Consider the following 23,279-nt stretch of genomic DNA (forward strand, 5'->3'; position numbering starts at 1 on the left):
AAAACAAATTGAATTAATAAATAAATATATAATATTGATCTCTCTCTCACATGCTGACCTCATTAATTATTAGCTTATCATTAGAAAACTTTTTTTTTTAAAGTACACGTACTGCGCTAGATTAAACTGGGAAGGGTCATAGCACTTGCATATTGTTGTCCTATTGTTCTCATTTGTAAGTCGCTTTGGATAAAAGCGTCTGTGAAATGAATAAATGTAAATGTAAAGAATCATAACATTTTCAAACAATATCTAGGGCATGTTGTAGTCACTTATCTATATATAGATCAGATCAGTTGTTGTAGTCCAGATTCATTTTATTTTATTTTTTTAAATTAAGTTTGAAAATAAATAGCCTATTAAGTTTAGTTAAAGGTGCAGTGTGTGATTTTTAGCGGCATCTAGTGGTGAGATTTGCGAATTGCAAACAGTCAGTCACTCGCGGCCAATCCTTCAAATCGCAAACTCGAATGAGAAGCTACGGTGGCCGACGTAGGATCGGAAGATGTCGTCGTCTGAGTCAGCAGAGTAGCAAGTCAAGCAATGAGGTTTCTTTATATTATATTTTATATTAAATTATATTTACTTAATTATTCAGTAAAACCACATGTTATTGCGATTGTTATTTTTAATTGTTCATCATTGTGTTAGTCTTTTATTCACTGACTTTACCATAGCCTGTTTTCATGCTAGTTAGTATAAGATAAGAGCTATGGATAAGAGCATCAAAGCAGCTAGGTAAGGGGAAATAGCTAACGTTACGATGTCCGAGGCGTCGTTCAGACATGTTTTTCTCCACGTATTCTGCTGCGTTTTTTTCTGCTGCTTCTCATTCAAGTTAGTGACGAAACGCGCTCTGTAGCGCGGTTTGTTCGCTGTCGGCTACGGTAGAAACATGACGTCACGATATGTCGACCTTCATAGAAGGGGTGGCCGCGGTTATGTAGATATAAATTACTCATTCTAAGGTAATACAAACATAACGGTTCATTAAGTAAGGTCTTTATACACCACTGAAAACATAGTTATGGATCTTATATTGCATTTCTGTCAATAAATCCTCAGAAATATCACACATTGCACCTTTAATATTAAGTTTAGTATCAATTAAGTATTTGGCGCAGAGATGAACACCATTGCGAATACAAAACTCTGAATGGCTGTTTGAACCATTTAAATACTGTTCAGTGAGCAGCTACTGTGTTTACGGGGGTTACCGGGGTAACCGCTGCATGTCTGCTGTTCTGTTCCCTCAGCGCCACCTGCTGTAAGAGAGTGAAAGTGCATTTTCATTCAACACGTGTCCTTCACTCGTTCCGCCATGCGCTGCTAATGCATGTTGAGCTTGTTTACATCAGAGTGCACAAGCCTCTTTGAAGCAGCATACAGCAGTGTTGTGCATTTTAAACGGTTGTTGGGAAAAGTATTCTTAAAATGCATTCTAAAAAAAAATTATAATTTGTAATAAATAATTATTCATGGTATTTTTAAGTTTCCAGGATAACAGTATCATGCATGTTCATTATCGTGAGATATCGTATTATCGATACTGGCACATGTCTATTTGCAACCTAGCCTTAATGTAGAGCAACAAAAGAAAAAGTAATATGGAATGATAAGGAAATAAAACGCTTCTAAAATAAAACTTCTAAAGTGACTTTTTGTAATGTCTATTCAACGCTTCCATTGGGCAAAATAATAAAACGTTTCAAGAAAAGCTAAGAAATAAGAAATCTAAGAAAATGCTAAGAAATCTCTATTAGTGAGACGAGAGCCAGCATAACACGAAACGCATCACATATACAGTACGCACATTCAGACGTCCAGTTATAAGATTAGTCTGCCTCATACAAAAACACACAGACACACACTGACTCTGTTAGGATGAGAGCATTAACATACAGCACACACTAGACACAGACAAATTCCTCCTGCTGCCTGAGCAGGTAAATCAAAAGAAGATGAGATGGTTTCATCATCCCAATGTCTGTGCCAACATCTGAACTGAGCATTCAGCAACATTTCTGCACCCTCTGAACATTAGTGGTCCTTTTCAAAGCAACTTAAATTTGATAACAGTTTGAACTGAGAGAGTCATGACAGTAGACATGGATTGTTAGTCTGCCTCTGGCACTACTACAACCTGGAGCAGCCAAGAAAATTGATCTTTGTAATAGGGTTGCCCCAACCTAAATTGAAACCAGCACCCTCTGTGTTAAAAACCTAGATTCTTACCAAGATCAAGTAGGGTTCACAAGGACATCTTTAGTATAAAAGAAGGTGGTAATTTATACCCATGGTCAAAGTCATAATGATTTTTTCAGACTAGGGCTGCACAATCACAATTAACTGATTTGGCTTACTGCATTTATGAAATCACAAAGGCAGCGATTATTTTTTATGCGCTGCTTGTCAGTGAAGCATGGCTCTGTGATCAGTAGTAAATGCTGCTCCATTTGAAAGCACTGAGTTTGAGTTGCTTATAACGTGCATTTGAAAAAACAACACGCGTCAAACATCTTTCCAACCATGAGAAGCATTTATGAACCTCTATCTAACATTTAATAACATGTTGTTACTCACTTCATAACATCAGTTGAGTGTTTGAAAACATCTTTCTGTGAGATGATGTGGCTTCTTAAACAGCATTGAAGTATAAAAATACTTTATTATCATGAAAATACCGGAGAAGGCTTGAAGAACTCAAACCATATATTGGTTTATTATATGTTTATTAGTCATGTTTAATCAAAGTGTTTCAATCTTCTGTTTATTCAGCTACAGTAATAGTATGATGCCTAGGGCTGGGACAATAAATCAATGTTGTGCGCTAGTTTGAGTTGTAGGGTTACGCCACGACCAAACGTTAGCGACTGGTTATGGCAGATCCAGAGTGGCTCAAGGCAGATCTAATAGTTTCAAACTTACCCGCTGTAAAAATGAAATGTATGAGAGTCTGGTTAGTAGGACCAGGCTAATTCTGAGGTGCAAGTACATTAAACCTCTTATGTGGACACACAGCCGAATGCACAAGCGCTCTTCTTCGTGAGCATTTGAGCACATGGTTAAAAACTAGCTTACAGTGCCATCTGCTGTTAAAAACTAAGCTCAGAAAAGAGAATCACGATGCATACTGAAAATCTCAAGAATCAATCCACAAATTGGAGATGCATTGATTACTGTCCCAGCCCTAATGATGCCCAGTGATTCTGTTCAACAAAAACAACTAGAGGATGTATTTGTGTGTCAGTGTATGCGAACACTATAGGGTTGTTAGTAGCCCAGAGATCCAGACTGCGACCAAAATGGTCAACATATGCTGAAAAAAAATTGAGAATGTGCGAGTTAAAATTTGACGTGGTCACATTTGTGTGAGTACCCAATCGGTGCCTGCCTACCCAGGGTTGCTGCACACTTTTTAAAAGTAAAATTTAAGGCTTTTTAAGAGCTTTTTAAGACCTGAAGAAATCTCATTAGGGGTGCGCAATATTGACAAAAATATAGGCTCTCTCGATATTTTCAAAGTTTTATTGTTAATAATTAGATGATATTTTACTGATTGTGTTTTTGTACTGGTACCATGGCTGGTTTAGGCCAGAAAGTAATGCATAAGGATGTAGTGTAACGACGCCCAGTTCCAGGAATGCACTAATATTTTGTTGGTAGTAGCCTACCAGTTTGCAACAATTATTATGGCGCTTTTCCAGTACACAGTACCAGCTCGCCTCGCCTCGAATCGGCTATGTTTGGTTTTCCACTGTGTAAAAGTTGTACCTGTACCTGCTTCCAGGTACTTTTTTTCGTACCACCTCAGGCGAGGTTATAAGCGAGCTGAGGCGATACTAAAATGTGACGTGAAAACACGGCAGACTGCTGATTGGTCAGAGAGAATCGTCACTATTCACCGCGTCATCATTACACGCGTCAGACGGAGTATCCTGAATAAAAAACAGCAAAAACAAAAACATCCAAAAACAGCATAAACTCGATTTCCTCCATTGTCCTGTGTGTGTGGGTAGCGGGTGTGTCTCGCGCATAGACAGTAAAATAAAGGTCTCGCGTAGAAGATTAAGTCACGGCAGTTTCCTGCGGCGTCGCTATGACGACCAGGTATATTGTGGAGGTACTATCTGCAATGGAAAACGGAGCGAAAAGCGAGCCAAGCCGAGACGAGTCGAGTCGATACTGGTAATGGAAAAGCGCCAATAATTAACACTAAGTTGTTAACACTTCGGAAAAAAAAAATTATTCATCGTTACACTACATCCTTATGCATCGCTTTCTGCCGGGCTTTTCCCAAACCACTGAAGTGACGTCGACGTCCGGGTTAGCAGTAGCATAAGCCATCAGGCAAGTGTTATTTAAATAAACTCTTGATGAACTTACAAACTTTCCAATGCCTCGTTTTATGAGTACAGAACATATTTGTACTACTGTATAAGTTTGGTACCATTCGGGGCATTATTAGAGGGGTAATTTACATCTCCATTAGCGCCTGCACTAAGCCATCTGGCTGATTTCTCTAAATAAGCTCTAACTTTAATAATGTTCAACCAAGGGAAAAAAAGCTTCTCGGGGGGTGTTTGGCTCGAGGTCATGGTGCAAAGGACCCTAGGTTGATTTTACTCCGAACCATCCCTTTAATAAGTGAGTTGAGGGAGTCATTCATTCAACCGATTTGTTCAAACGGCTGCAAGTGATTGTTCATTGAATCATTAAAATGATTCGTTCAAAACGCGGATTTCAGTCAAAAAAATAGTCGCTGTCTGTGCGACTCTGACTGCTACAGTTTCATTTTTAAATTCTCGTCGGCGAAATAAAGTGAAAACAAATAATATTGACAATATTGTGTCTAACAAGTAACTCACAATGTTAACTTATTGTTAATTTAACTGTTGTATAAAATAAATAGCACATTTGCAATTGTGCACGGGAAAACGGCACTCTTGCTCATGTGATATTCTAATACAACAACATAATATGATATAAATATAAGACAAAATCTCATTTGGGGACATAGCCTACCTATATAGCTGCACTGACATAACGAATTGAAAGCACGAGAGACAAATGCGATGTCAGCTCGCAGTGCCTCGTACATAGTTAAAACAATGATTAGAATATCATCATAGACATTACCACACACTCCTAAGCACATAAAGAATGAACTTACAATTGAACTGACATTTACCCATTTTCTTCTCATTCTCTCCTCCTGTCCTCCAGGAGACAGACGCAAATATGCTGCCATGAATTGTCACGTGAACAAGCAAATCCACAAAAATAGAATAATAAAAAAAAATATCAGTCACTAGGGATGCAACAATACAGTTAGCCCACGGTTCAATACATACCTCTGTTTTTTAACCACGGTTTTCTTTTCGGTTCGGTTCTGATGGCTTGACACATAAGTGTTTTTTTTTGTTATTCTATGCTTAGGCAATAGGAACAGTAAGAGGTTAAGGAGAAAAAAATAAAAACGATTTATTGCAATACTCCTTTATTTTACTTAAAAGCTAAGAAAAGTCCATTAGTTCCTAGTGTATTGTATAATATAAAATTAACACTGACATCTCACAGCTGCTGCAGCCCATGTACAAACTGGGGAACACATAAACTCCTACATTTTGAAAATAAACATACACGTGAAGTTAGTAATAAATTGACCATTTCAAAGAAGCATATTTGTGCCTTCAGACAGTGATATTGCTGGGTGACGGCGCCGCAGATGTGCAGTCATGTTGGAAGTGTTTCCGTTTGAGTAGGCTACACGTGTAAAACAATGCTTGCACAGAGTAATTTTTTTGTTTACCGTTTTTTCTTCCTCGGCATTACACTCAACGGCAAAACTGAAATGTCCCCACACCACGGATTTGAAAGACGCCAGCACTTCCTCATACTGTAGCCTCACTTCACCGCCGCTCGCCATGTTAAAGTGTGGAATGATGGTTAAGCGCCCCCTAACTTTAGAGCATAGTGATTGAATATTTACTCGCGGGGAGGAGTTTCCTCATCTCAGCTCGTAGACTTACAGGCACACACAAACAGTCAATTCGGAGAGAAATAAAACGCTCACAAAATTTTTCAAACGTAAAACCGAAAAAAAAACAATTCACAAGCGCGTATTGAACCGTGGATGTCGTACCGAACGGTTCAATATTATATTGAGAATTGTGGCATCCCTATCAGTCACATTCACATACATACACATGCGCACTGCGCACTGATGAAGTGCGCAAATTAGGAATTCAGGAATTAGGCTAAGTAGTCTAAAAATGAAGAGGTCAATAACTGATTACGAATGCTGGTGGAAAGGACAAGCCAACGAGCCAGCATACAGCCTCAGACACAACTGATGACGAGAGCACAGGTGTGGACAGGGAGGAACCAAGTGAGCAAAGGAATATAACAAATACATATTGTTTATGTTTGATTATACAAAAATTAGGGCTGTCAAAATGAACACGTTAACGTATGCAATTCATTTTTTCAGTTAAACGCATTAAAAATATTTAACGCAATTAATGCTTCATCAGATTTTTTCTTTCATCCATTGGCTGCTCTATAGTATTTTATCACGCTATCATTCATTCAAGTGCTAATAAACCATTCAAGCGCGATAAAACGCAAAAATAAGAACTTAAATCTGTACTGGCGGCGCGCTGTCTGTAAATCTCCTCTGTGTGATACACACAACACACACACACACACACACAGGACTCATGAGCACAGAATGCCGCTTCAGACAGCGCGCAGCCGCATTGAGTTCTCTTTCACGCTTGAACGGACAAAAACACACAAAAGTATGCCAAAATGTTCACTTTGTTGAGTATCCTCGTAAGCACAGTATTAAATTAGTTAAAACGTGTTAAATGAACGCAAAGAGTTGTGACAACATCGGATGCTTGTCAGCAGTGCAGTCGCTGGTGGGGTGCGAGGCCCTGTTCTTTGAAGTGTATGCTCAATTGCGCATGAATTACAGTCACACGGACGTAGCTGTTCTAATTCTTTTGCACGCATAATCTTGCTGCAATACGTTTTTTTATCAAGTAGAATAATACAGCATAATCATGCACATAGTCTCAGCTATGACTTTTTGCTATGTATTTCAGAGGGGGAAAAAAAATCAACTGTGCAACCACGAATGGCTTTACATCAAGTCAGCTCGAGAATTTTCATCAAGAATTCGCCTACTTAACTATCATGTATCTTAATGGTCCAGTGGTAGAACTTTCACCTATCGTCTCAGAGGTTGTAGGTTCAAATCCGCTCTCGTATGGTTTTATTTTTCTCGTATAACGTTAGTTTTTTTTTTCCCATCAAAACCGATTATGTTAGTCAGTGGTTGTATATCAAGCAGGGACACATTTGTGTGCATTATGTTATATCCACAACGGATTGAAGCGCGCGTCCAAATGAAGACAGTGCGGCGTGTGCGCAAGCCACACGAGAAAACACTGTATCCGCGCCACTGATCGCAGCGGCAACGAGCACTTTGATCGGTTTTGATTTAAAAAACACATTTCAGCGCTAGATCTTCTCTTATTTAAAAAAAAAACTAACGAAATGAATGCTCTGCCAGTTAACTGGATATGTTTTATTTATTTGTAGAATTGTTACATTCGTGCCGCGAGATGTTTTAAAAAGTGGTGAAAAAAAACAAAAAAAACAGCAGGATTGCGAGGCCCCCTATTGGCGCGAGGCCCTGTGCGGTTGCACAGTTCGCACAGTCTATGTGACGGCTCTGCTTGTCAGATCCAGATCCACGTTGTGTGCATCAGATCTTAAAGCGACAGCAGCCTAATAAACCCGCTTCTGTGATACATTAAAAAATCGGAGAAAAAAAGAAAAAGAAAAAATTACAGTGAAGACTGAGAGGTGTTTGATAACTTTATTCAATTTATGTATATTTCCTACCTAATAGATCAAATATTTAAAATATACTTTATGTTGTTTCTACATTAATTTGGAGATTAAATGTGAAATTATTACAATATAAAAATATATTAAAAACTTTAATGTTAAGTGTGATTAATCGCGAATAGGTAGGGGTGTGACGGTTAGTATATAACCGTGAGACTGACGGTTATAGTTGAACACCGTCATTACAACTCTATAACCGCCAAAACCGTGTTATTAAAATATTTTTTACAAACATGTTTTATCATAGAGAATGTTTAAAGCGGGGCTCAGTAACTTCGGGATTTCTTCGCTGTATTCTCGCTTTTTGCTCGCAGGTTTCTCTCTAGAGCTCCCCCCACAGCTTCGGAATAGATATTTGACAACACTGTTGTAAAAACTCGTAGGCGATTCTCGGACACCAGAGGCTAGTAGATCAACGACATCAAAGCAGATGGGACATTCTTTAAAACGTCTTCTTCATTCGGGTACTTAGTTCACCTTTAAATACTAATTAAAAACAATTGTTAACAGTCTGTGTTATTAATGGTCTACGTCGTTTCCAAATGTATTTGATTCTTTGCCAAGTACCCCCTGACCGACCGCCAATCATTTGAGATAGAAATAAAAGCTATGATATAGTGATGTGCCATCATTATGAGATTTATTAAACAAATGAAAAACATTTGCAATAATAAACATTAGCAATGAACATTTGCAATCGGGAGACATGGTTTTTACCACTTAATAAAGTTTTGTTTTGTAAATCGTCAGGCGAATTTCGCTTTGTACAAATTGTAGGCCTATCTTAATTTTAATAAATGTTTCATCAACCAATTGCATGTATTTAATAAATAAAAAGCAAATATAGGAGACAATATAATAACCATGACATGGAGGCTCCGATGCGCCGCGTTCACTTGCATTGCATTGTGAACTAGAACGCAGCGCATCTCATCATAAATGAATGAAACTCAGCGTAGGCCTATGCCTCATACATTAGCATTAAATATCTTTGCTGCATCCTTTCTAGAACAGACAAAGGCTTTCTTGCGGCTCGCATCAGCAGAGCATTGCATCGTCCATAGACTGCAAAACAATCAGCGGATGGCGGCCGGGTGCGGCTTTGAAATCTGGTCAAAAAACGTTGGTGCGGATGAGTTATGTGATGCGGTTGCGGATGAAATAATACCCCATCCGCGTATCTCGTATCGATAACAACATTGAACACTACACAAATATTAATTTCATTCAAACTAAGTTGTCCTATAACAGATGAACGTCGCTTGACGTTTTAATCGATTGACAGTACTAAATAAAATACAATAAAACATTAAAAAAACATACGTGGTGGAAAAGTTAGTCTGGAGCCCTGTTGCCCATGTGATTTGGTTGCACGATATATTTATGTTTGCATGCATGTATGTTGAATGGTTTGGGAATAGGGAAGAGCCTATACACTGGTCAAATTCAGGCTGACTCCCCCATTTTTTAAAACAGGTTTAAAAATTATTTGGGAGGTACTTTTAAGGTACTCAGCTCGACTCCTAATTCCTATCATATGATCAGAGGATCGCCTGCAAGCTCATACGACAGCAAAAATCGTACGGTGTGCACCTGGCTTTAGACATTCAGGGACCATCTGATGAATACTAGACACAAAATGACTACAAGATAAAAGGTTACCAGGCTACAACGAGTCATACGGAAAAAAAATATTAAAAGGATTTATGAGTTTCATGGCACTGATTTAGGGATGTCAATTTACACAAATTCTCATGATCCTCGTCGTATAAATGAACGATCAATTAATCGATTAATTGTTAGTTAGCCTTAATGCTTACATAAAGCTTACCTTAATGCTTTATATAGCCAACAGCATGACAGGGTATGCAAATGCTGCTCAAAACGCTATGTTTCTCACCAAATGAATGAGAAGGATTTTTATTGTAAATAATGGGCTAGTAAGACTGTAAAATGAGTCGATGTTGAGCATTTCTGTTTGCGCTGCATGCACTGAAGCTGAAGCTGACCACTGGCACATTTTACTACCGTGTTAATTCTTAACCAAATGTATCCTATATGAGATAAGTAAGGGATAATGTACATCCAGCCTGTTGTTATCACAGAATAAACCCAGACGGGGTGGTCAGGACCCGACGCGTCAAATTTTTTGTTACTGATAATGTAGAAGTATATAGTTGCTTTGAAGAAAAGTAGCATCTGCATGATTAAATGCTACTGTTCATATGGTAACAGATCAAAATAATGCCTTATTGGTAATGACTAGCATTCATTGGGTAAATTACATTTACTTTGCTTAACTGTATGACTTCACACAGCTATATTTATAAGCATACTAATCATAAGTTAGACTGCCTGCATTTCAATTATTCTTCAAACAAACTGTACACAAGAGATCCATCCCTCTAATTAACACTAAACCTTGGCCTGGTCCAGTTTAGTGCTGAAGGGGAAGATTAACCATTAAATGTGTATTCAGTCATTTTATTTTTTTACATTTCACTTATATGTCCCAGTGGTCTTTTGACTTTATACTGACAGTTGTCTGCATGCAGTAGATGGTGTGGCTGTGATACAGGCCTTTCATGGTATGGGGCAACAAAAAAGCATTTTCTAAGCCACTGATATCATGAGAATTATTTTTAATTGTATTTGATTCAACTACAATGTGAAAAAACCATCATAATGAGAAATAAATTATTTGTACATGAACCATATGTAAATTTGAGTGAAAAAGAACCTAGTTATTTATGCTGTCACACTGTTCCTAAATTTTCAATTCGAAAAACAGGAAGAAAAAAAGTTTTGTACAAGTTTAAAGGGGCTCTAGGTAACTTTTTAATCTTAACTGAACAGCTTCGGAGTCAGTGGAATGGTTATATTACTTATTTCGGGTTGAATGGTGGTGGTTTCGCACCCCCCTGGTGCCCGAGAGCGGAAAAAACTCACTTGCAACTTTGGGACGCGGGTCGTGTTCCAGGAAGTATCGCGTGATATCAGGTCTCGCGATGTAACGAATTGCTTGACGGCACTGCACACGTAATTACACGCCCCCATTCAAGCACCGGCTAGCTAAGCAAAGGGCAACGATAGATTTAGTTATGGCTGAGCCTGTAAAAAGAAGCAGAAAGCTAGGAAATCTTTGTCAGAGGAACCAACGAAAGAGGAAACGGGAGACTGACCGAGCAATAAGTCAGACTCGAGTAAAGTTAAATATCGGACCGGCTTTTTCAGAATGGTGAGAACTGAGAGAAACAGAAGCCTGCAAAACGGATGCTGACCTGGCCTTATTGCTGTTGCACTTGTAAGTATCTTTGGAATAAACTGTGTTTAATATTTAAATTTCAAGTAATTGTGACCTCAGGATGTTTGCTATTGTCTGTAAAGTTTTTTTATTATGATCGCTGTCTGTTACGGGCTTACTAGGAACGTTACGCTAGATACTATAACTTTGATGTTAGGCATTGTCATTAGCAAACACGTTTTTCTGTAGTTGTGTGGCCGTTCCTCTGTCGGTTTTATTTGTGTAACTTACACTTTTATTTTATGTCACTAAGTCAACGCGTCTGATAATAGGCAATAAACATGTTGCACATATCATGATCGAGCTAGAAAAAACGTTCGGATGTTTTCTTAGACAAGCAAAGGTAAACCATCATTCTACCAGATGAACTTATAGACCTTGCTAATATAACTTTAGACAAATATTAGCCTCCGATATATATATATTTTTTATGCTCATGCCCACTCTCCCAAAAACAAACAAACACGAAAGCAGTAGTTCGCCTCGTTCATATCGTTCGTTCCCGGTAAAAATACTAGTATGCATGACAACACAATAAAATTAAAAAAAATCGCCATCAGTTGGAAACAAAATATTGCTTTACTTGCCTCGGTAGACATAACTGGCTTTGAAATAGCCGGTTCCTCTGCTCAGCTGGGTTGACAGCTGATCAGCTGGGTTGCTCGTGGCGAGGGGGGTGGGGTGACAACAGTTCGTTTTTACGACAGAGTGTATGAAAGCATTTACTACCAGACACTAGGGGGAGCTTCGTAGAGAAAAAACACTCAAGAGTTGCCTGGTGCCCCTTTAAATGTGTGTGGCCGCAAAGAATGATGACTACAGATGACGATGTAGCAATAGCCTCAATGTTGTATTGTTTTGTATGATAACATGTTCTGCCACATATTTGGAATCATGCAATTGTCAAATTAAAGTGATCCTGGGGTCTTCCGGGGCGAAGTGTGAAAAATATCACATACATCTAACAATATAACCAACCTCTCTCTGCAGAGATGGAAACTCGAGTCTGTGACTTGGATTCGAGTAGCACTTAAGTCGCAAAAAATAAATAAATAAATAAATAAATAAATAACCCTGCATTCCAATGTCCATATACTATCCATCCTAAATAGTATGTGAGATTAAAATAAGTGTGTCCCAAAGCATAGTATGTTGAAAAGAGAAGTCCCTGGATGGTCTACTATTTCTGGTAGATTTTGGATCCATACACACTCTAAAGGCTAATATTGCCCACAACCTATTGCGCTTTGGAGGAGGATTCAGTTCAGAACTACAAACACGAGTAAAAAGTGTTTAAAAAAACCTACGACACATGGCAGATATGCTCGACCGACAGTGAGAAGTTTAGATAAAGGTTTGAGTGACTAATAAAAGTTTAACCTAATAAAAAAATATCTATTTAATGTTATCCTTATATTTCATCTGCAATAACAATGTGGACTTTTATAAAGATACGTTTGGCCATTTACTTTTAAATGCATCATCATGCATTAATATGAGGAAGTTCTCCACATGCAAGACCCGCGACTTGATCAACGTGCTAATGCATCTCTTTCCGATGCGGTAGGAAATTAAATTAAATGTGTACGATTATAACTGTGACAAGATGATTGACAGGCCAGTTTACGGTGATAGGATGCGTGTCAGGATGCGACAGCGCAATTGTTAAAGACGCAATTGAATGACGTGATAGTATGTCCCAAAGCTTGTCTACTCTTTTGCTACACACTCAAAAGTATGTACTTCTACTTCACAAAAAGAATACATGCTTTTAGGGCGTACTACAAGTAGGCGAATTGGGACGCAGAGAAAGAATTGTGACTTGACTTGGACTCGTGAACAAGTGACTCGAGACTTGACTTGAGACTCGTGAAAACTTTTGGTACGGCATTCCCGATTACGTTCTCTTTTTACTCCACATGACAGGAAGAAACGCAACCTTTTACTATTCATTCGTTCTTTATCAGTATGTCCTGCAACAAACACACCAAGTCAGTGTTATTTTATAAACGCGTGAAGCATCTGAAGGCACGCATATTCATCACCAATTAAAAAAAGGTGCTGTTATAAAAACAACAAACAGTAACAATACAGCCAAGTCTTACCTTGTGATAATCTTCTTGGCATTTAATTTGAATAGCAATCAATTAATCCAAAAGGGAACTGTGGTGTTGCACAGCTTTCAAGAGGCTTGCTTGCTGTCCATTTTCAAGCAGTATGTCCTTTTCATGTTCTTTGCCAGATCGTGTGTGTTTTTTTATTATTATTATTAATCGTGTAGTCCTACTTGAGACCTACAGCAAACTACGGCAACTCAAATAGCTTAAAATACACAGCACTTTTTTTTCACGTGGTGACGTCCCTGCGTTCCAAAATGGTATAATATTATATTATAGTTGAAGGTAATAGTTTTTGATTGTGAATAAAAATTAAATTAATGATTTAATTAATACTCTGTGTGCTTTATTAGACATTTTGAAGTAAAAATCTGCTCCAAGACCTCTAAAACGAAAAACCTTACATGCTGTGAAGAAGCACTCATAATAGTGTTTTCTTTTCCAGAAACAAACGGGTTTCATTTCTGCCAAGCAATATCAATTCGAAATGTGTAAAAGGCCATCAACCACATCGAAATTAAATGCTAAGTACCTCAAAAACATATGTGCAACTGGCTGTTCATTTGCTACGTTGTTGCTATTAGTTGAACACCTAAATTTCTAATGGCCATGATTGTCAACCAGTCAGATCCACCCAGTTATTTGCACTGCATAGTGAGACCCAAATATCATATTTACTGCACTTATTGAACATGCCAAAATGTATCCTTGCAAAACTGCTACAGTTAAAATCCTTGCAAGATAAAATAGATTAGAGTGACTAAAATATCCCTGACACAGGAATCAGGTTTTGTGGCAGGTATCACTTAAAAGCATTTCCTCCAAGCAAACGGAGATACTAAGAGATGTGTGGGCAGCTCTCCAGCTGATTTTACATTGGAAAAAAGCCTCCCCTTTACCCTGCTCTGACAGAGTACCCAACACCATATCAATAATAACAAACAAATCATGAAACCTAAAGCTTTATGACTTTAAACTTTCACAGTCACACTAACCCTAAATGCTGATCATATAATCTCCATGCCCATCTCAGCTCTCCGTGCTCTAGTGTGGTGGTGGGTAGGAATGTAGGGGCGTTAGTGGAAACAAAAGCACCGGCAGTGGTAATGATGACTTGGCTTACAGAAACACAGCGCCCTGTGCGTCGAGACAATAGTGGTCTCACTCACAGCATCATACAGACAGGGGAGTATGGGGGGGATTTAGACCGTCAGCACTCTAGGGGGCCAATGTCGCATTCCTCTCATCTTTGCCACCACACTGATGCATCCATCCATTTATCTCTTCATCCATTCATCAAACCGGCAAACACAGCCACTTCCAGCCAATGATTCATTAGTACATCTGAGCAGATCTGTCTGTCCATCTGTCAGCTAGTATGTATCCAACTATGTATTTATCTTTCAATCTGCCCATCCATCCATGCCAATCTATGGGGTTCAAGATCTTAGCAATTCCTGGGGCAGCACAAAAAAAATCAAGAGTTCAAAATGTACTTCAAACCAGGAATGACCCATTTGCACATTTCTAAATATTTTTACTGTTTTAATATAAAAATATAAGGTCAAATATTGAGAACAGGATTAGTTGACCGCATGTCTCCAGATTTAAAATGAGAAGCACACTAAAAACTATTGATCTTCCTTCTGTTCTATATCAAAATAAATGCTTAACAAGCATTTCCATGTAATATATTTTATATTACATTGCATTACAATTTTACATTTCTCAAATTGACTAGGTTCAAAAAAAATAAACAGGTGGATGAAATGTAGACCAAGAGAGATCAGTCCAGGTACAAATAGAATACATAACTAAGTTCTGGCTTCACTTTTGGCTCAAATGAAACATGTCTGAGTTCTGTTCTTTTAAAGAACTTCCTGTTGGCAGCAGATTATGGGCAACCTTGCTAGTTTGTAGTTTTTGCACACACTGTTCAACCTGAGAGCTCCTATTCCCATGTGATTTTATTTATTTATTTGTAATATTACCCTTGATATATTCAGAGCAAAACTATGAAATGTTAAAGAGATAGTTCACACAAAAATAAAATTGTCATCATTTACTCACTGTCATGATGTTCCAAACCTGTATTACTTTCGTTGTTGGAACAAGAAGATATTTGGAGAAATGTTTTTGTCCATAAAATGGATGTCACTGGCAACCAAATCTGTTTGTTTGCCAAATATTTTTTAAATATCTTCTTTTGAGTTCTGCAGAAGAAAAATCATACAGTTTTGGAACTACACAGATTTTTCATTTTTGGGTGAACTCTTCCTTAAAGGTTTGAACTTTATATCAAGTTTCATATTTAGAAGCCCTAGTAATTTCAGTACCTAAAAGGCACAACTGCATTGTGGGAATATCTAATGATAAGCTAATAATTAATGAGGTCAGTGTGTGTGTGTGTGTGTGTGAGAGAGAGAGAGAGAGAGAGATGCAAGGGCCACTTGAAGACCTATCCTTGCACATCCTAAGAAGACAAATGGGATTTAAACCAATATTTCCACACAGAGACTAAAGCAATACTTCCCTTTTTTTATCAAAAGCTAAAGGCCTACTGTGAGTGATTACATAAGAGCCATATTTCAACATTTCCCAAAATGTACTGTTTGACCAGAACATGATACATAAAGTACATTTCGTACTCAACCAGTTTAGCGTGGAAGAAAGAACAGGGAGAGAACTTCAACAAACATTCAGCTGCTGCTCAGTTGGAGGAATATTTTGTCATGTTACCTGAAAAATGACTCAAAAGTCCAGTAGAGGGACTAAAAATAAATCAAACGTGCTCAAAACACCAAGGATACCAGTAGCGCCTCGAAATCCCCATCCAGAGGAGATGAGAGCCTGTCCAACTGAAAGAGACACTGACGGTCAACAGCAGCACGAGCGCTGACCGTAGATCCGGCTGTAATCCCCCTCCATCCTCCGCCGCATGCTGCGTTAATGTCATCAAATCCTGTGTTCTCGCCCTATCACACTATTTATAAAGCATGCATTGCCATGTCCGATTTAATTCAACCTTTAAACGCTCTAATCTGCCAAAGATATACGTCCAATACACTGGCATTAAAGGATGTTGTGCAGAACACTTAAGTGCATTAGGTTTAGTAGCTACCTGTCCTCTCCTTCCATGATAATTCGGCAATATCGTGGTGATTCTTTTTCTAGTGTTGGATTCAGACAGAGCAACAGCTAGCGAGGCCATGCATCCCCCTCCACCGCCTATGACAAATCAAAATAACACAGTAGATATAGCATGCAAGAAGCCCGAGATGCGAGCTACATCACATCACATTGCATTTAAAACGCCAGATAGCCTCCACTCGTACAGATATCCATCACATTAGTGTGTTGAACCGTAATGTTTGGGTGGAAAGCTCACATGGTAGTCTGGGCAGGAGTGAATGTGCGCGGTGGACGCACAGACACACGCCGAAACAAAAGGCGAGCAGCATGGTCATTCACACTCACTCACACACGGGGCCAGTGTGAGAGAACTGAGCATTATATTACCTCACAATTTTGACAACCGTATAATATGTGGTGGCCATTATTAATTCGTGTTGACTAAAGCTTGATCTCTAAATGAACAGACCGTTACAGATACGCAGACTTACCGATGGCGTGGCTGTATTTTCAAATCCAACGAATCTCAACGTTTCTCTTGAGCGAAGACAAAGCGGATTGGTTTCGTCCAGATCATATAGGTGTTTCTGTTTTCCTCCCGTTTAAAAGCCCGATAACTCGATAGTTTTTCCTTTAAATCCGCATCATTGTGTGAGTGTGGGTATTTTATCAGCCCGAGCAGCGCGGGCGGTTATGAAACATAAAGCGACTCCCTCGCGTGACGGTGAGCTCAGGTAACCACGCCGATTTCAAACCGTTATTTCAGTTCTCTTCGATTTTTTCTAAATTCCTTGGTAATTGTCATACAGCCTTGGTGTCCACGCGACCTCCGGCGTGTCGCTCTCGTCTTTCTTTAGTCCGACTGATAGACGAAAGAATGAATGATCGAGGGGGGGTTGCGGGGGCCCAGTCGCATCATCACGCTCATACATACAGCGCGAGCGCCTACACACGAGAGGCAGCAGCGCGAGTGAGCGGGACACATCTGATTAGTATGTTTAACGCATTTCGCGCCCACGGACGCACAACAAGGAGCGAATTAATTTTGCTGTCCTTTTCTCTCGTAAATACAGTGTTCGTAAAGCCTATGGGGTTTTTAAAACCACAATTGTGCCAGTGAAGGGATGGATATTTGCCACCATTATGCAAATTAGATATAGAGAATGAGATAAGCAAATTTGTATCTATGTGTGACAATGTAATTTGGGCTGTTTCTCTAGTAAATATTATATTATTTAGTAGTCCTAGCTGTCATGTATGGTATGCTTAAACATTGGTCCACAGTGAATACCCAAAAACTGGATCCAAGGGCCACTGCCAAAATTTACACCTGTATGACCTGTATGTAACTTTTGAAAAATGATTTTACTTCTTTCATATTTAACATGGAATAGGAATAACATTCCCACCCACCCCCACGACTGAAATATTTTACAAATTTTTTTTATTATATTAATAATATTTCAACAACAACAAAAAAGCATATAAATGTAGTTATTTTAAGGATTTTTAAATTATTTTGTAAATACATTAATAAATCAAATCAAACTTCCTAACACCTACCCCAATCTCGAAGTTGTCCTGTGATGAATCTGCATTTTGGCAGATAATAGCCATGGTATATATTGCTTGCCTCCTGTGTGGCGTGAATGGATATTCAGCTGGGTTTTTTTTTTGTTTGTTTGTTTTTTGTTTTTACAACATTCAACAACTGCAAAGAAATCTGGACCCAACCGAAATAAAGTCAGATGAAGATGCTGATGCTGTGCTTGATGACTCCGGACCCGGGCAATCTCATAAAGTTGATCCGCTGGACGCTCCGTTGTAGTGGCTCTTGCATTTATGTCAGGAAGAGGACCATTTACAATCCAAATGTTATTTAGGGTATGTTTTACACAACACCATTTTTAACTGAAATCGGAAAACTTTTTATGTGTTTTTGCCTGTTGCCCTGTTCATTTACACAACAATGCCGTTTTGGGGGCCTGAAAACACAAGCTTTTGAAAACGGGTTTCAAAGTGCAAGGTTTTGAAAACTGCTTTGACCGTCTCCATGTAAACAACAAAAACGTGAATTTGTGAAAACGGTGATGTCATACGCATGCGTATTACGTGTTTCTTGACAAAGTGACATCGCCAACTACTGGCCTGACATGCATAATGCAGCCTTTTTTAAGTTAAATTTCGCAGATCTGTGTGAACTGGGATAGTTTTGACAATGTTGTCGTCTGTTTTTAGTACATTCTTGTAACATACCCTTAATTTACAAAGAACAAAACTTAAACAGATTTTAGAATATAAACTGCTTATTTGGCCATTTTCAGTAAGATTTACTAAATATGAAGTGTTTGTGAGCCTGCTATTGTGCGTTTAACTTCAATCAAGTCCAATAGATATCTGTTTTAAAGCAGTGGGTGAGTAATTCACTCCTTGATTTACTTAATAAAAGCCTTTGAGATTCTGTTGACAAACATGTTTGTTTATGGTTCATTTATCACAGCAGTCTCAGACCAGAAGTTAGGGTGGAGATTATAGCCTCATTAGAGCCCCCTGATATCAAAATTTTAGTTTTTTAGTTTTTTAGCTTTTAGTATGAATATGTTAGCCTTAAAGGTATAGCGGAGGATTTTCTTTTTCCGGGTGGATCATCAAGACTATTGGTCCTCCTAAGTGTCAATCATTCTGGTGATATGTTTACGTAAGGCCGTCGTACGTGCTCGTGCACACGATTCACACGATGGCGTGCGCTCAAAACACAGGTTGGGCTTCCCACTGATGCCTCAGTCGCGAAGTTTCTACTTGACAGGTAAAGTTTGGCATGCTATTTGGAGAAATCCATTTAAAATCACTGCTAGTAAAAGTTAACGTAAGCTATGATTAGCTCGTGCATGCTCTCTCGTGCACACGTTTAATAGGCGTTCCCTCTTGGGAGTAGGTAGAGTGTTGCGCATGTGCATTTTTTCAAAAAGTGGAGAGGGCGGTTCTTTTCTAAAATTCGGGAAAATCCTCCGCTATACCTTTAATGTTATGAATAAGCTGGTGTGTTCCAAAACAATAACAAAATTCGCATTTAGGAGATATAAGCATTCAAAACTTACAGTCTCTCACATTTTTATGACATCACCGCGGACTTCAGCTTCTCATCACATCTTCTGTCCAATCAAATGCTCTCTAGAATCTAAAGCGTCCCGCTCCCTATGCTATAAATACCACCTGGCCAAAGCGACCGCTGACACTTCACGAAGAAATATGGGTTGGAGATGTGTGTTCGGTTGCTCAAACGCTTGAGTTTATTCTGTTTTCCAACTGTACCTTGGTTAAGAATAAAATGGCTAGAATTTATTCACACTTCTACTATTGAATCCAACGTATCATCAGCGCTTGGATTCGCTTCCATGGTGCTGTCATGTATGACTTGCAGTCTGTGAGGTAAACTAAACGTTATTGGCTATTTGAAAAAAATGGGAGGAGCCATTCAATATGTCCCGCATCAGCTTCCTGTTTTGTAAAATTTACGTCAACGCATCATACAAAGCGGCGCGTTCCAAGGCACTTCAGTGGGCCTTTAAGGGGGTTAGTGGTTTGGGTGGGTTAGGCACTCATTAGCTCTGTCTTAACTTCCAGTCTGAGACTGTCGGCATGGCACAGCTGTCCTGAAACTGCTGTCACACAATGGCTTCAGGTCTGCAATCAGTCATATCTCCATCTGGTGTGAACAGACAGATTGCTTGTGACTTGAATGTTGTTGCATCACGTCTGGTAGGACATGCCTTTAGTTTTTACATCTTAGATAATGTTAAAATCATCACAATATCAAAATTAACAATTCTTATTTTTTATGGGGTATTGCCAGGTTTCATATACGTGATTTATCCATCAACATCATGGTTATTTTTAAATGAATGTGCCCTCTTAATAAAAAACATTAACCTTCCCTATACCTTCTTGCAATCTCTTCTCTGATGGCGAGGGTGGGACAATAATCCCTTCTTTTCAGAAAACTGTCACTCTAATGACATCACAGCAATAAGCAAACAACAACAATCCCACTATCCAATCAATTCCTAAGAGACAAAATTTCGCCCTATACCTACGTTTTTTTTTTTTTTTTTTTCATTCGAAGTCATTTCACTCGGATATAATAAATCACAATATAAGGGAAGAAAAGATAATCGTAATTTTTGTTTCATGCAGACTTTAACAACAATGGACTATGGGGCCTCCATATAGCTTCTTGCCTACTGATAAAAGACCAGTATCCACTGTTATGTTTTATTATTGCGAAGGGACGCCTTTGACTGATTAGTAAATAATAGGAGTTCAGAGGCCCCTTGCTCTTGTTTTTGACAGAGATGGGGCCCTTCATTACATAGGCTTGCATAGATACATTAAAGAATCAGGGGCTCTTGTGTTTTTCCAGATGGGTGATTCATGGGGGATGGGGTCTTCGATCTATTTGGGGGTGGGTCAGACTGCTTGGGGCCTCTGGGCATATGCCCCACATGCTGGTCGGTAATCACAAACCCAGCACATATACAATGCATCAGGACATGCCAGATCTGATAGCGAGTGGTTACACCTAGACATGAATGAAACATATTGCAGATGATGAAGAGGATCTTACACTATAGGAAAAACACGTCAACAGGCCTGAACTGGTCTTGATGAAGATTACTGAACATTAGTCTGTTCCCACCTAAGAATATTCTTGCCAATGGAGCACAAAATGGACTTTGTCAAATGACATTTACATAACAGCAGATATTCAAACATATTATTTGCCAACTGAGCATGTCCGTGCCATTATCTTGTCCCATTGGGTCTCACAAGTTATTCACTTATAAATTTGCATGTATAGAGATCTTTTTAGCCGTTGCTCATTATCTGAGTTCTCTGTGGGAACAAGACTTATTGCTCAACAGACATGAACGTCTAGATCCACACACTCTCATAACTGTCTCATAAAAGACACACACAACACAAGCACAAGCCTTATGCTCAAGTATTATTTTGATACTGATACAAACATGAAAAAATAAACCAGAAGATGAAAACTGATTTTTGATCAGCCTACAGATCAGCTTTCTTCCTAACTCAGGAGTTGATTCTGTTTTTTAATGCAGCGTAAAAATGTATATCTCTTACTAATGTCTGTCTGACTCTCTCTCTTTCTCTCTAAAACTCCACCCATCCACCTACAATGGTCCCCTCCCCGTCCCTACCTGGTCCCCTCTTTTGAAAGAGCATACAATAGTGTGGGAGACAAAGGAAAAGAGCTGAGTGGGCAGCGCTGTGTATCTGTGCACTGGGGCCCTCTGTAGCTGGGACAGACTGGCTGAAGCTCTGCTTACATAGAACTGCTTTCTGCTCACTACAGCACATTCAGTCTCTCACTCTTATTCAGATTTCTCTTTTAATGTCTGTCTGTCTACAGTTTCTCAGTATTTCTATTAAATCTGTCCTCTCTGTCTTGTCCTCAAACAGCACATGGCAGTGTGTGTGTGGAGAGGGGTACTGGAACAGGTTATGGGGTTGTCAAAATGTGTGTGTGTGTGTATACTTTTGACCTGTACTGTGTGTGTGTGTATATATATATATATATATATATATATATATATATATATATATATATATATATATATACACACACACAGTATTTAGATATATATATTTACACAGTGCAGGTCAAAAGTTTGGAAACATTACTTTTTTTATATTTTTGAAAGAAGTCTCTAATTCTTATCAAGGCTGCGTTTATTTGATCAAAAATACAGAAAAAAACTGTAATATTGTGAAATATTATTATAACTTAAAATAATAGTTTTCTATTTGACTATACTTTCAAAAATAATTTATTCCTGTGATGCAAAGCTGAATTTTCAGCATCATTACTCCAGTCTTCAGTGTCACATGTGACATCCAGTCTATCACATGATCCTTTAGAAATCATTCTAATATTCTGAATTATTATGAGTGTTGGGAACAGTTCTATTGCCCAATATATTTGATGAATAAAAGGTTAAAAAGAACTGCAATTATTCAAAATAAAAAAAATATTTTCTAATAATATAAATCTTCTTTACTATCACTTTTTATCAATTTAATACATCCTTGCTGAATAAAAGTATTGATTTATTTCAAAAAAAGAAAGAAAAAAAATTACTGACCCCAAATTACTGACCAGTAGTGTATATTGTTGTAACAAAAGATTTCTATTTTTAAAAAATTTGCTTCTTTTTTTTCTTTTTTTTACTTTTTATTCATCAAAGTATCCTAAAAAAGTATCACAGGTTATGAAAAAATATTAAGCAGCAGAACTGTTTCCAACTTTGATAATGAATCATCATATTAGAATGATTTCTTAAGGATCATGTGATAGACTGGAGTAATGATCCTGAAAATTCAGCTTTGCATCACAGAAATAAATGATAATTTAAAGTATAATAAATTGAAAACCAATTATTTTAAATTGTAAAAAATTTTTTCTGTATTTCTGATCAAATAAATGCAGGCTTGATGAGCAGAAGAAACTTCTTCAAAAACATTAAAAATAGTAATGTTTCCAAACTTTTGACCTGTACTGTATATATATATATATATATATATATATATATATTAGGGCTGTCAAACGATTAATCACGATTAATTGCATCCAAAATAAAAGTTTGTAAGAGTATAATTATTTGCAAACATTTTAGTATATCTTCTCAAGGGACAATACTCTAGAAATGAAACTTGGATATATTTTAGAGTAGATCTGTTCAGATCTTCGGCCTTGAAGTCAGCCTGAAGAAGACTGAAGT

General features: G+C 38.2%; 1 protein-coding gene across 4 annotated transcripts in view; it reads right to left on the reverse strand.

Annotated features, from left to right (window-relative positions):
• sptbn2 (spectrin, beta, non-erythrocytic 2) overlaps positions 1–23,279 on the reverse strand; it is a 107,449-nt gene that overhangs the window by 73,348 nt on the left and 10,822 nt on the right. For 2 of the 4 annotated variants that reach the window (XM_079871315.1, XM_079871312.1), the window contains exon 1: positions 16,466–16,572. The exons of 1 other annotated variant lie outside the window; for it this stretch is intronic. In XM_079871315.1, coding sequence (XP_079727441.1) covers positions 16,466–16,482 — 17 coding nt within the window. In that variant the 5' untranslated portion in view covers positions 16,483–16,572. Of the gene's footprint in view, positions 1–16,465; positions 16,573–16,967; positions 17,449–23,279 lie in introns of those variants that run through there. One more of the 4 variants, XM_079871313.1, reaches the window with a different exon arrangement.

Source organism: Squalius cephalus (assembly GCF_949319135.1).
Source record: "Squalius cephalus genome assembly, chromosome: 5".
Lineage (NCBI taxonomy): Eukaryota > Metazoa > Chordata > Actinopteri > Cypriniformes > Leuciscidae > Squalius > Squalius cephalus.